This window comes from Aquarana catesbeiana, linkage group LG13 (assembly GCF_042186555.1).
Source record: "Aquarana catesbeiana isolate 2022-GZ linkage group LG13, ASM4218655v1, whole genome shotgun sequence".
NCBI classification, from domain to species: Eukaryota; Metazoa; Chordata; class Amphibia; order Anura; family Ranidae; genus Aquarana; species Aquarana catesbeiana.
Window position 1 is genome coordinate 78,107,077 of NC_133336.1, and position 13,871 is coordinate 78,120,947.

General features: G+C 41.5%; 1 protein-coding gene across 2 annotated transcripts in view; it reads right to left on the minus strand.

Moving 5' to 3' along the window:
• The window catches only part of TMEM62 (transmembrane protein 62), a 97,769-nt gene that overhangs the window by 62,602 nt on the left and 21,296 nt on the right, over positions 1–13,871 (minus strand). Inside the window, exons 3-5 of one of the 2 annotated variants that reach the window (XM_073609778.1) lie at positions 10,950–11,087; positions 7,824–7,869; positions 3,976–4,117 (exon numbers count right to left, since the gene is read on the minus strand). In XM_073609778.1, coding sequence (XP_073465879.1) covers positions 3,976–4,117; positions 7,824–7,869; positions 10,950–11,087 — 326 coding nt within the window. Of the gene's footprint in view, positions 1–3,975; positions 4,118–7,789; positions 7,870–10,949; positions 11,088–13,871 lie in introns of those variants that run through there. The other variant, XM_073609779.1, reaches the window with a different exon arrangement.

Here is a 13,871-nt window from a genome sequence, read left to right on the forward strand (position 1 = left end):
TGGTCCGACTTTGATCCTAGTTCAGCCCATTCATTATCATTGAAGTCGGATCAAAGTAGGATCCTTGTCCTAACCATCTGACTTGCGACAACCGACATTATGATTACAGCAGCAGTAAAAGGAATTTATGTCACTCTGGGATAATTTTGATTGGTCAAAGGACAAGTCGTACTATCTCAAAGTCGGAGCAAAACCTTATCTTGTTCATTCAATTTGGGTGGAAGTAGGCCTGATGTGGGACAGATGTAGCAGGGCAAAGTAGGATGATAGTCGTACAACAGTCATGTCGTATCAGTGTGAACCCAGCCTTATGCAGAGAATGCATTTAGAACCACTTTAAAGCAGAACTATATTCACCTTGGATCCACCGATGTGGTGTCCCTCACATCTTCAGGTGGCAGGCTTCCAGGTCTCAATCGATGGCCAATTTCACTGGCTAGGCGGGGGTGACGCCACTTCTGCACAGGCATGGTAGCGCAGTCAGCTTTGGCATTGCTGAATTTCTACAGTGGGCTGCTCCCTGTACAGGGGTTGACAGGCAGGTAAGCAACTTTAACAAAGAAGAGAAAGCATGTCTCTTCTGCATTAAAAACCCTGACTGAACACCCATTTTTTTTTAGCTAAAGTTCACCTTTAAAAATCACTTCACAAAAAAACCAAAAAAACAAAACAACAAAAAACCCACACACCTTACTGGAGGATTTTATTTCAGTTTGTACAAGCAATTGGTAGAGCAGTTGTCACTGCTACAGGAACACATGGTCAGCAGTATGGGGGGCGGTGCCGGCGGTAAAACTGCAACATTTTTAGCGCTGTTTTACCGCAGTTTTAGCAGCGGTATTAAAATCACCCCGCTAGTGGACGAAAAAGGGTTAAAACCGCCCGCAAAGCGCCGCTGCAGAAGCGCTATGCCAGAGGCATAGCTGCGCTGCCCCACTGATTTCAACGGGCAGGAGCGTGAAGGAGCGGTGTATACACCGCTCCTTCACCGCTCCAAAGATGCTACTAGCAGGACTTTTTTCAGCGTCCTGCCAGCGCACCGCTCCAGTGTGAAAGCCCTCAGGGCTTTCACATTGGAGAGACTGCAGCGGCTGTTTTTAGCACTGTAGCGCCTGCAAAGCGCCCCAGTGTGAAAGGGGTCTTACATTTACATAATGTAAGATGGATTCATAAGACAGAGGTGCTTGCAGTGATTTTTTTTTTTTTTTTTTTTTAACTTTACGCAGACAGGGCTCTCCTGGCAGTGCAGGGTGGCTGTATAATGTGCAGGGGAGCTGTGCCATTTTAGTATTTACTATTCTAAATAAATACTGCTACATGCAGGGGAGTGTTTTTTTTTTTTTTTAAAGAGCAGATAGAATTAAAAAAAAAAAAACAAAAAAAATGGAGTTCTTCTGACTGCTTTAATTTTTTTGCTGAAAACCATACGCAGCAATCGTGATGCATTGCGGAATCGAATCGTTGACAGGATAACCGTAATCACATCAGGGGAACCAGTGAAGATGGGCAACTCTAATCGTCAAATGTTCTCTTTTCCTCACCAAGTTTTGTTTGTGCCCCCATTGGGGATATATCCCACCATCACTTCCTGTCCTGTTGCTGTTGTCCTAGGGACACAAACAGCAATAAAAACCAAAACTAATTAAAACAAAATAAACATTTTGGCTGGGTGCCATTACCACGATCATCTGACATTCATGCATGCATACTTTACATTATGGGTTTTTTAATGGAAAAGTCAATTCACAATGAAGATCTTGCAAATTACAGCCCTTAGAATACCACCAGTTTCTAGCTGGCACCAATTGTGAATTCATTGAGACCTCTTATTTAGGAGAACAGACGACCGAGCCAGACTTGGTGCAGATAAAGCATTGGTTCGTGGGAAAAATAAACACCCTTTCTTGTGAAGTAAACAGTTCAATAACCATTTTCTTACTTATGTATGTGTATTGAACATTTTGATAAAAAATGATCGAGATATAAAAATATACTATTATAAGTCATGCCTCTTTACAAAATCTAATAACATGTAATGACTTTGTTTTTTACTAATACAATATAAATAAATGAGGGGAGAATTTTGTTGAGCTGTACATTGTAAATGCTTCTCCTGTTAACGTGTACAAACATGACAAGTACAGGAGATACCAGGTCACATTCAACCTACAGTGAGGGAAAAAAGTATTTGATCCCCTGCTGATTTTGTATGTTTGTCCACTGACAAAGAAATGATCAGTCTATAATTTTAATGGTAGGTTTATTTTAACAGTGAGACAGAAAAACAACAAAAATATCAAGAAAAACACATTTCAAAAAAGTTAAATTGATTTGCATTTTAATGAGTGAAATAAGTATTTGATCCCTTATCAATCAGCAAGATTTCTGTCTCCCAGGTGTCTTCTATACAGTTAACGAGCTGAGATTAGAAGCACTCTCTTAAAAGGGAGTGCTCCTAATCTCAGCTTGTTACCTATATAAAAAGACACCTGCCAACAGAAGCAATCAGATTCCAATCTCTCCACCATTGCCAAGACCAAAGAGCTGTCCAAGGACGTCAGGGACAAGATTATAGACCTACACAAGGCTGGATTGGGCCACAAGCCATCGCCGAGCAGCTTGGTGAGAGGGTGACAACAATTGGCGCGATTATTCGCAAATGGAAGAAACACAAAACTGTCTGTCAATCTCTCTCGGTCTGGGGCTCCATGCAATATCTCACCTCATGGAGTTTCAATGATCATGAGAATGGTGAGGAATCAGCCCAAAACTACATGGGAGAATCTTGTCAATGATCTCAAGGCAGCTGGGACCATAGTCGCCAAGAAAACAATTGGTAACACACTAACGCCGTGAAGGACTGAAATCCTTCAGTGTCCGCATGGTCTCCTTGCTCAAGAAAGCACATGTACAGGCCCATCTGAAGTTTGCTAATGAACATCTGAATGATTCAGAGGAGAACTGGGTGAAAGTGTTTTGGTCACATGAGACCAAAATCGAGCTCTTTGGCATCAATTCAACTCGCCGTGTTTGGAGGAGGAGGAATGCTGCCCATGACCCCAAGAACACCATCCCCATCATCAAAGATGGAAGTGGAACATTATGCTTTGGGGGTGTTTTTTTTTGCTAAGAGGACAGGACAACTTCACAGCATCAAACAAGACGATGGACGGGGCCATGTACCATCAAATCCTGGGTGAGAACCTCCTTCCCTCAGCCAGGGCATTGAAAATGGGTCATGAATGGGTATTCCAGCATGACAATGACCCAAAACACACAGCCAAGGCAACAAAGGAGAGGCTCAAGAAGAAGCAAATTAAAGGTCCTGGAGTGGCCTTGACAGTCTCTAGACCTTAATCCCGTAGAAAATATGAGGAGTGAGCTGAAGGTTCGAGTTAGCAAGTATCAGCCTCGAAACCTAATAAATTGGAGAGAATCTGCAAAGAGGAGTGGGACAAAATCCCTCCTAAGACGTGTGCAAAGCTGGTGGCCAACTACAAGAAATGTCTGACCTCTGTGATTGCCAACAAGGGTTTTGCCACCAAGTACAAAGTCATGTTTTGCGCAGGGGTCAAAGATTTATTTCACTCATTGAAATGCAAATCAATTTATAACTTTTTAAAAATGCGTTTTTCTGGATTTTTTAGTAGTTATTCTGTCTCCCACTGTTAAAATTAACATACAATTAAAATTATAGGCTGATCATTTCTTTGTCAGTAGGCAAACGTACAAAATCAGCAGGGGATCAAATACTTTTTTCCCCCTCACTGTACCAACAAAGAAGCACAGTATTAATAACATGGACAAAATTAAATTGTTAAAATGTTCACTTTGATTGTGTGAAGACTTTAGAATACATGCACTGTCAGCGAATACAAAGTATCAGAGGTGAGAAAAAAAAAAAAAAAACATTGACTACATCAATGACAAGTGATGAGACTGTGAATTATAGGTTAGGGTGGAAAGGGCTTCTACCTTCTTAATTATCCCAAAGAAGTTGTACGGTCTTTTGGGTCCTGGAGTGAGAGTGGCATCTACACAGATAAAGGAGTAATTGCCAAATGGAGTTTGGTGAATATAATGAAAGGAACCTTCTTTTTGCCATCCTGAGTATTTCCTGTAAAAAGAAGTTTAAACATTTTATTAGCTGGAAATTCATTAACCTTCTCTGCAACCAAGCCCCTAAAAAATCTCTCCTATATTCTTCAACAGCTAACGTAAACCTGACCTGGCCTAAAAAGGTAATAGTGCCAAATTGCATGCACCTTGCAGTACTTACAAGTATTCATAAAAAGTTCTCAAATAGATTCCCTGTCCCTACGAGTTCCTTGAATCCTAGGGCAAGGCTAAACATAAAACCTTGTCTTCTCTCTAAAATAAGATTAAGCCTCATCCCACCTTGTAAATTCTTGTGGCTTAAAGTGGATGTAAACCCTCTCCTATACCCAGTGAAGTGAACAGCCTCAGATGATACACAGAAAGGAAACACATCTCCCTACATAAGTTTTCCATGTATATCTGCTCTTTCCCCTTCTATATTCTATAAAAAGTGCACATCGTGTTATAAATTTTTCTTCCTGTTTCAAGAGCGGGAGGGCAGTCTGGGCATACACTGTGTGAGCCGATTGGAAGAAAGGCACCCCCCCCTCCCCAACTATGGGAAGAGGAACAAAGAAACTTGCAGAGCTTAACTGTGACTAGACAAGCCCTCTGCAAATCTATTTATAGCACCCTCCCCAACACAAATTTCCAGCTGCTTTTATCTCAAGTGTCAGAGAACTTGTCAGAAGTTATCATGCTGATAACAGAGGAATGGAGCAGCAGAAAGACATGGAACTTAGGCTTTGGAAAGAGATAAGTAAACACTACAGATAGATGTACCCAGGTCAGATTTCTTAAAGGGGGTTAACATCCACTTTAGGTTTAACATTTGAAAAAGCCTTGTCCAGCTTGGTCCTAGGATCCAAGAGGCTCCACAGGTAATGACTTGCAATTCATATAGGCACTTGTAGATTCCATATGATTTTACCTTAGGTAATTTTTTTTAGCTTTCTGTACTGATCAGCAGACTGCTGTGAAAGAAGCACTGGAGCAACTAAATTGTGTAATAGAGTAGTACCATGATTACGAGCATAATTTGTTCCAGAAGCATGCCTGTTATCCAAAGCCTCGTATAGCAAAGCGACTTTCCCCATAGGAATCAATGGAAACTCAGATAATTTGTTCCAGTGTCACGGCTAGTGTATGCAGTACCACATGTGGCCAGAGGTGAGGGGGCGTCGGAGACACTCAGAAACGCTTGGAGACCACTCTGAGATGCTCGGAGACACTGGGGAACGGAGTGTTTACAAGCGTCTGAGCATCACCGGCACCTCTGGCCACATGTGTTACTGCACACCCCAGGGTCTTAAATCATGCTGGTCTTGCGAGACAAGGGGTTCTCATTTCCGATTTCCTTCTACTAATGCTAATTACCTGGCTATCATACTGACTCTCTGATTTCAACTACCTCTAAGGGCAGTTTCACTCTGAGCAGCGCCGGGTGTTGGCGGTAAAGCGCCGATATTTTTAGTGGCGCTTTACCGTCGTTTTAGCTGTGCTTTTTGGCCACTAGAGGGGCGCTTTTAACCCCCGCTAGTGACCGAAAAAGGGTTAAAAGCACCCGCAATGCGCCGCTGCAGCGGAGCTGCCCATTGATTTCAATGGGCAGGGGCGCTTTGGAAGCGGTGTATACCCTGCTCCTAAAGTGCCTCAAAGAAGCTGCTTGCAGGACTTTGAGCATCCTGTCAGCGCACTGCTCCAGTGAGAAAGCCCTTAGGCCTTCACACTGGAGTGAGAGGAGAGTCGCTTTGCAGGAGCTATTGTTAGCGCTATAGCGCCTGTAAAGCGCCTCAGTGTGAAAGTGGCCTAATATGCATGCAGATCAGGTCAGATTTTACTCACTTAAACAGCATTTAGTCAGTGACTCAAAGCACTTAAAGTGTAAGTAAACCCCCCTATCATTTTCAGCCAAGGAAGCTGCCATCTTTGTCTCTGTTTAATCTACAACTGCTATGATGCTGCACATGTGATCAGTTATGACACCAGCCATTGGATGATTTGACAATTTGGTTGAGAGCACAACCAAACTGTTTTATGGATGGGTTTACTTCCGCTTTAAAGGCCAAGTTCCCCTTTATGAAACAAGTAATAAATACACATATTTTTGTAGGAAAGAATGCACATTTCTTATTTTTTCCACCGGAACCTGCAGAGCATTGCACCTGCGACCAGTGGATCATGGGGGCAATACCAGGCACCTGCACACACTGCCTACAACTCTGTGTTCACACTTCTGTATGGGCAGGCAGTCAGTTACTGAGCTGTAGGCAGTGTGAAATAAAAGAAGTATGAACTTTATAAATGTTTTTTTTTCTCACCTAGGTGGATGCAGCATCGATCTAATGCTGCACCTGTCCCCGCCGGTTTTGTAGTAACAACTGAGTGATCAAACACTGCTCACTGTCAGTCACCGACTCTCTTCTATCCCCTTCAGCACTCACTGGAGCGCTGGGCGTGGAGAACGCAAGAGGGGCTGGCTTAGGCACCGAGTGGCTTGCTGAGATGCTGAGCCAGCCAGCCATCTGGTCGGGATCCATATGGTCGGGATCTTTGCGGAGCCTGGCCCGGCTGAGTGACGTCAGCAGACAGTGGGCTTTAGCCCGCTGTCGGCTGAAAACGGGCCACAGGAACAAAGAGCAAAAAGGAAGCCAAATAACAGTCAAGAATCCTGATCTGCACGTTTACTCCAGATCAATAAATTAAAAGAATTAAAGCCACTAGACCAGCATGTCAATGATGGCGTTGTTGCTTTACCCTCTGTTTGTCCTGTTCACAGATATCACTGACAGTGGAAGAAAAGCCCACATTTTGGGTTGTTAATAGATAGAATATAGTGGAAATCTTAGTTACACAGTCAGGTTGAAAAAAGTCCATCTAGTTCAACCATAAAAAATAAAAATATATATATTTTTTTATAACAATCCCATATACCCAATCTTATACCCACAGTTAATCCAGAGGAAGGTGAAAAACCCCAGAAAAGCATGATCCAATTTGCATTAAGGGTAGCATTAACAGTTAATTGGCACCCACATGCGTCTCACAAGGGCAGCACATTCACACGGTGCAGAAAACAGAATGCTCCTTTACCTGAACAAGCCCTCAGCCCAACTTGATTTTGTTCTGGCAGCAGCCTTTGTAGGGCCTTTGTACTGCTGCTGCTGGTACAAAGTGCTACATGCAGGCTATACAGGGCCAGTAGCAGCAAGGTGAGCTGACAGGCTAGCAAAACAATTTGGATGATAGTGCCACTTCTGTGAACTTTGAGGATGAATTGCTCCACAGAGTTGCATTAAAGCTTTTTTTATTGCTTTACTTGCCTGTGCACAGATTCATCTTGAGGTAACAACTGAACCAACTCAATATGTGTTCGCTCTAAATATTATTTGCTTTCCTTTTACTCAAATTCTATATATATATATATATATATATATATATATCCAAAGACATGCTGGTAGGTTAATTGGATCCTGTCTAAATTGTCCCTAGTATGTATGAATGTGAGTTAGGGACCTTAGATTGTAAGCTCCTTGAGGGTAGGGACTGATGTGAATGTACAATGTATATGTAAAGCGCTGCGTAAATTGACGGCGCTATATAAGTACCTGAAATAAATAAATAAAATAAAAATAAATATATATAAATAAAACTGGTAGGTACTGTATAATGCTGTATTTATCCCACATACCCCAATGGTAACTTCACATTTCCAGGTTCTGTACCTGTAGTAGTTATTGGTGCTGCCCAGGTGTGCAATGTTAAATGAATCTGCATTATAGAAAGGAAAAAAAGGATTCAGTCAACATGCTTATGAACTGATGTTATATATCCTCTTTAGCGGTTTGTCAGAAATATTTATAACACAAATAAAATTAAAATGTGGTCTGATCATGTTTTTTGTTTGCAGGGCATGCTCTGGTTACTGAAAAAGTAAGCTCGACACTAAGTTCTGCACTTTTTGATTGCTTTGCTCTTTAACCACTTCCCGCCCGGCCTAGAACAGAATGACGGCCGGGAAGTGGTTCTGTTATCCTGACTAGGCGTCATATGACGTCCAGCCGGATAATATGCCGGCGTACAGCGCTGATCGCGAGTGCGGCGTGTCAGTCTGACACACCGCATCTCCGATCGTGATAAGAAGCCACTGACAGAGGCTTCTTACCACGTGATTGATCGCGTAAACCAGGAAGTGCCGGTAAAGCGGCATTCCTCGGTTCGCGCAGACAGGGAGAGCCGATCGGCGGCTCTCCCTGTCGGGGGGGTCTGTGCTGATAATCAGCACATTGATTATCATCACAGCCCCCCATCAAATGTACCCACAAGCTGTCAATTGGTGCCCAGTCAGTGCCCCATCATAACCCCCTGCCAGTGCCCAATATAGTGCCAATCTGTGCCCACCAGAGTGAAACTTAGTGCCCACCATAGTGCCAGTGTCCATCACAGTGCCCAGCATTAACACCTGTCAGAACCTGCCCAATCAGTGCTGCCCATCAGTGCCATCTATTAGTGCCCATCAATGCCGCCGGTTAGTGCCCATCAGCGCCGCCCGTCAGTGACCCCATCAGTGCCCATCAATTCTACATATCAGTGCCTGTCAGTAAAGGAGAAAACAAATAAAATTTTATAACAGAAACGAAGAAAAATTTTTTTTTTTTTCAAAAATATTGGTCTTTTTTAGTTTGTTTAGCAAAAAACAAAAACCGCAGAGGTCATCAAATACCACCAAAAGAAAGCTCTATTTGTGGGAAGAAAATGATAAAAATTTAGCTTGGGTACAGTGTTGTATGACCGCGCAATTGTCATTCAAAGTGTGACAGCGCTGAAAGCTGAAAATTGTCCTGGGCAGGAAGGGGCAAAAGTGGCTGGTATTGAAGTGGTTAAGCTTTACAATCCACTTCTAGCAGTATGGGAAGAGGATATGTATATACCCTGACTCATTCAAATGCAAATCAGATTTAGTCAGTAGACAAGCAAGTCATGTATTATCACAGCACAGTACTAAACCAACTTTCTCAATTAGCTCTGCACAACCTGCATTATTTCATATTTACAGTACTTTGAAAAACATTTATCCCTGAACATAATGCATAAAGAAAACACCCATCACAGACTGACCTCCCCCCCCCCCCCCATCACAGACTGGGCCCCCCTCCCCACAGACTGGCCCCCCCATCACAGATTTACCCCCCTTTATAGACCCATGTCCTGCACAGCACTCCCCCCTCCCCACAGAGCCCTACCTTATTCACACAAGACAGAAAGCATGGCAACCCTGGACAACGGGCAGGACTTTTCACATTAAAGGTGAGTGATTGATTGCTGGATTGCCCAGCTGCGTAGACAGGCAGTGTGGGGAGAGGGCAGTGCAGCAATATTATCAAAGGGAGAGACCTGTGCGCGCCTGCCATGCTGTGAACATAGCAGCAACAGGCAGGCAAGCCGGCGGCAGGGAGAGGACACACAGGCAACTATTTGGTGAGGCTGCGGTCCGGATAGGATACCTAATGGGGCAGAAACCGGACCGCGGTCCGCCATTTAGTGATGCCTGCTCTACAGTATATTTCCTTTAAACAGAAATCTTCTACTTGAAGCTCAGTGTTTTATTGCCACACACCAGATTTGACTGGCAGGAAATCTGGTAAACTGTACAGAACAAAAATGTAACCGTTTCCCTACCACAGTATATACAAGTCGGGGGAAGCGGATTTACCGGAATCATGGTTGAGGCTACAATCATGAACCCGGTATCAATTTTTAGGGCCTCTTTCATGTAAAAGTAATCTGAGCAGCTGGGCAGCTGCTGGAATACTTTTACAGGTGGTGGTAGGGGGTCCCACCCCCCCCGCCACCTTTACCGGGATCCCCCGAGCGATCGGGAAGCCCAGTAACGATGCAGCCGGCAGTATCCAGCTCCGGCCTCACAGTGAGAGGAACTGAAGCTGTTCCTCCCACTGTGTGATGTCAGAACCTGGAAGCAATGACTATTTTGTCACTTCCGGCTCTTTGTTTAAGCTATCTGGCAAGTGAGGCAGCCGATCAGACTGATCTGTGTCTGATCGGCTGCACTGGATCCCAAATGAGAGATGGGGGGAGTCTAATAGACCCCTGATCTCTCCATAAAGAGTACCTGTCATTGCTATTTCTGTCAAAAGGGGATGTTTACATTCCTTTTGACAGCAATTAAAGTGATCAAAAAGTTTTTTTTTGAAACACTGTAAAAATAAAAAAATTACAAATTTTTTTTTAAAGCGCCCCCATCACCCCGTGCTTGCAAGCAGTGGCGAACGCACACATCGGTCCCCCACCCACATGTAAACAGTGATGGCACCACACATGTGAGGTATCACCACGAACATCAGAGCAAAAGCAATAGTGCTAGCACCAGACCTCCTGTGTAAATCTAAAACTGGTAACCTGCAAAGGCTTTTAAAGCACCACCTATGGTTAATTTAAAGTACTGTAGTTTGTCACCATTCCATGAGCGTGCGCAATTTTACTCCTTGACAGGTTTGGTATCCATTTACTTGGTGTAACATCAGTTTTTCTATTTTACCCCAAAAAAATGATATTATATTGCGTTTGTGTGAACTAAAATTCATTAAGGGTGTGTTTTTTCCAAAAAATTGCATTCAAAAAACCCTGAGCAAATACTGTGATGCAAAAAATGTCAACATCCACCATTTTATTCTCTATGGCCTTTGCTTAAAAAAATATATACAACGTTTTGTGTCAAAGAAGTGTCAGAATTGGCCCGGTATTGAAGTGGTTAAAACTATAGCCCTGTGTACCTGCAGAAGTGAACTACTCTTGCATGTAGAGTCCAAAGCAAGCATGAAATAGTCTCCTACCATGATTTCCACGAATGTCAATCCATTTTGTTTTCTTCAGTATCTGGGACTTCTTCAGAACAGATCTATAAATCTGCCACTCTTCCTCAAATTGGTCCGACCCCAATTTATCTTTGGTTTTGCCATCTGTTAGATCACCTTGTAACAAGTTCAATGTCAGCAGTTATTACATTTGTAAACACATAAGCTTACAATCTACCCAAAACTTTTTTGCAGTTAATTTTTTACAAGTAAACTCCAGGCACAGAAAGACTCATTTTATCCACACCAAGTGTTACATCCTTTGAAGAAAGGATGTAGACTCCCTGCGGTGGGGCATGCTGGGAAACATAGTCCTGATAGCCATAGCAATGTCATACAAAAGGTAAAGTCCAGACAGAGAAAATATACTTTCAAATCATTGTGACGGTTACTCTATATGACCAGCGCAGAACCCCAATTGCTATGAGAAATTACGTTCTTTTAAACTTTTTTTGTTCTTTGTGGTTAAATTTAGGATAGGCACAGGGTCATGTGTTTCGCTGGAACCTGGAATTTCACTTTAAAATATTGGTAAAAGAATTGGGAAAACACATACACAGACCGTTGTGCTCAAAAGTTTGCATACCCTGGATGAAATTGTGAAATATTGGCATTAATATTGAAAAAAAATGACTGATCATGCCAAAAAACTATTTTATTTAAGGATAACCATCACATGAAGCCATTTATAATCACATCGTTTTTTGGATTCTTTTTCAATCATAATGATAAATAGGGCTGAAACAACTAATCGATTAATCGGCAACTAATCGATTATGAAAATAATCGATTACTATTTTCATAATCGATTAATCAGCCAGTAACATAATGGGGTTAAAAAAACTAAAATGAGCCCTTTATAGTACAAAAAGAGCAAATAACCGCTACTGTAAATATTACTTTCACAGTAAAAAAAATTAACCCTTACAGTAGTGATTATCTGCTTTTTTTGTACTATAAAAGGGCTAATTTTATTTTTTTTAACCCTCATTATTTTACAAAACGTCTTAGACCTGGTTCACATCTATGCGTGTTTTTTGGTGCTTTTTGCAGAAACGCACTACAGTTCATTTACATGGTTTCCTATGGGACACATTCACATCTATGCTTTTTTCAGCCACTGCGTGTTTGGAAAGGGTCAGGGACTTTAACGCAAAACAATGTTTTGGTTCAATATACTTCAATGGAGAAGCTGCAGAAAAGCATGTAATGCGTTTTTGTAGCAATTTGTGTTTTTTAATTTGCCCAACAACAAATTGGCCAACAAAATGCAAAAACACAGATTGCAGCAAAATCACGTGTGCAAAAATCAATAAGCACTGCAGAAACAGGTCACAAGCAAACTGCATAGATGTGTACCGAGCCTTATGCTGGCCACACCGATCAGTTTTCAGACGAGAATATTCATACGAAAAATCTTTATACATTCGCTGAATGAAAGAATGTTTGAAATTTTCACTTGCTTTTAAAATTTTTGTTTAAAATGAATGTAATCTCTAAACGAAAACCACATACACTGTCTGAAAATTCCTTTGACCAAGAAGTTTTCTATTATTTCCAAATATTCCCATCACTGTGGTTGAATAAGAACGTCAATTTGACCCCCACTAACAATTAGAAAATCTTAAACGAAGTTCTTAAAAATTACAGTTTTTTTTTGAAGGAAGACATTGTTAGTTTGTTTTTTTTTAATACAAAAATTTGATCTCCGAGTCTGATATTTACCAGATTTACTCTTTAATAGTATATACAGTATATCTCTTCTGTCTGTTATTCTCAGAGTAGATTAGAGATTTTGCTCCCTAACCATATAGTTGGTTATTTATATTTACCACTGCATAGAGAGATTTAAGAATAAATTGCTTTTTAAAAAAACTTTACATATTAACTAAATTATACACCACACTTATTTTATGTTATTAACCGATTAATCGAAACAATAATCGGCCAACTAATCGATTATGAAAATAATCGTTAGTTGCAGCCCTAATGATAAAACAGAATTCACCCAAATGGCCCTGATAAAAAGTTTGCATGCCCTGGAATGTTTGCCCTTGGTACAGACACAGAAGGTCGCACACACTGATTAAAATGGCAATTAAGGCCTCATGTACACTGCTGCTGGTAAACGGATGTTCAGAGGCAGTTGGCTGCTTTTTTCAGCTGCCCCTGAACTTATCCAATGTTATGTGTACATGTACACAGGTTCGTTTAATGTCGTTTTTAAGGCAGTTGAGTTTAGAGGCCTTTTTTGGAAAGCAAAAAAATGAGTTCAGACGCTGAGTTTAGAGGCATTTCAAGCGCTAAACGCGGTAACTCGCATTAAGTCGTGTTTCGTTTACAAGCGTCTTTCATTTTTGGCCATTTTGAAAAAAACAAAAACAAAATTTCAAACGCTTCTAAACGCAAATGCGGCTAAACACGGCAAAACGTGGGTTACTATCTGTCAAGTTAAATCGTTCAGGAGAGGTTGATAAAAAGGTCCTGTGTATATTAAGCCTTAAGGTTAGTTTCCCACATTTGTAGCTTTTTAAATTACCATTAGTGTCTGTGTACAAATAGTCAATGAGTTTGTTAGCTCTCACATGGATGCACTAAGCAGACTAGACACTGAGCCATGAGGAGGTAGAAAAGAACAGTATAAAGACCTGCGTAACAAGGTAATGAAACTACAAAGTTTGAAAAGGATATAAAAAGATATCCAAAGTCTTGAATATGCCAGTCAGTACTGTTTAATCACATATTAAGAAGTGGAAAATTAGGGGCTCTTTTGATACCAAGGCAAGGCCAGGTAGACCAAGAAAGTATGCAAGGTTAGATACTGTATATGTATAGCACTTCCAGTTGGTAATTTTAAATAACCTCGCCACCACTCAAACTACCATCACTGCACCACAAGAT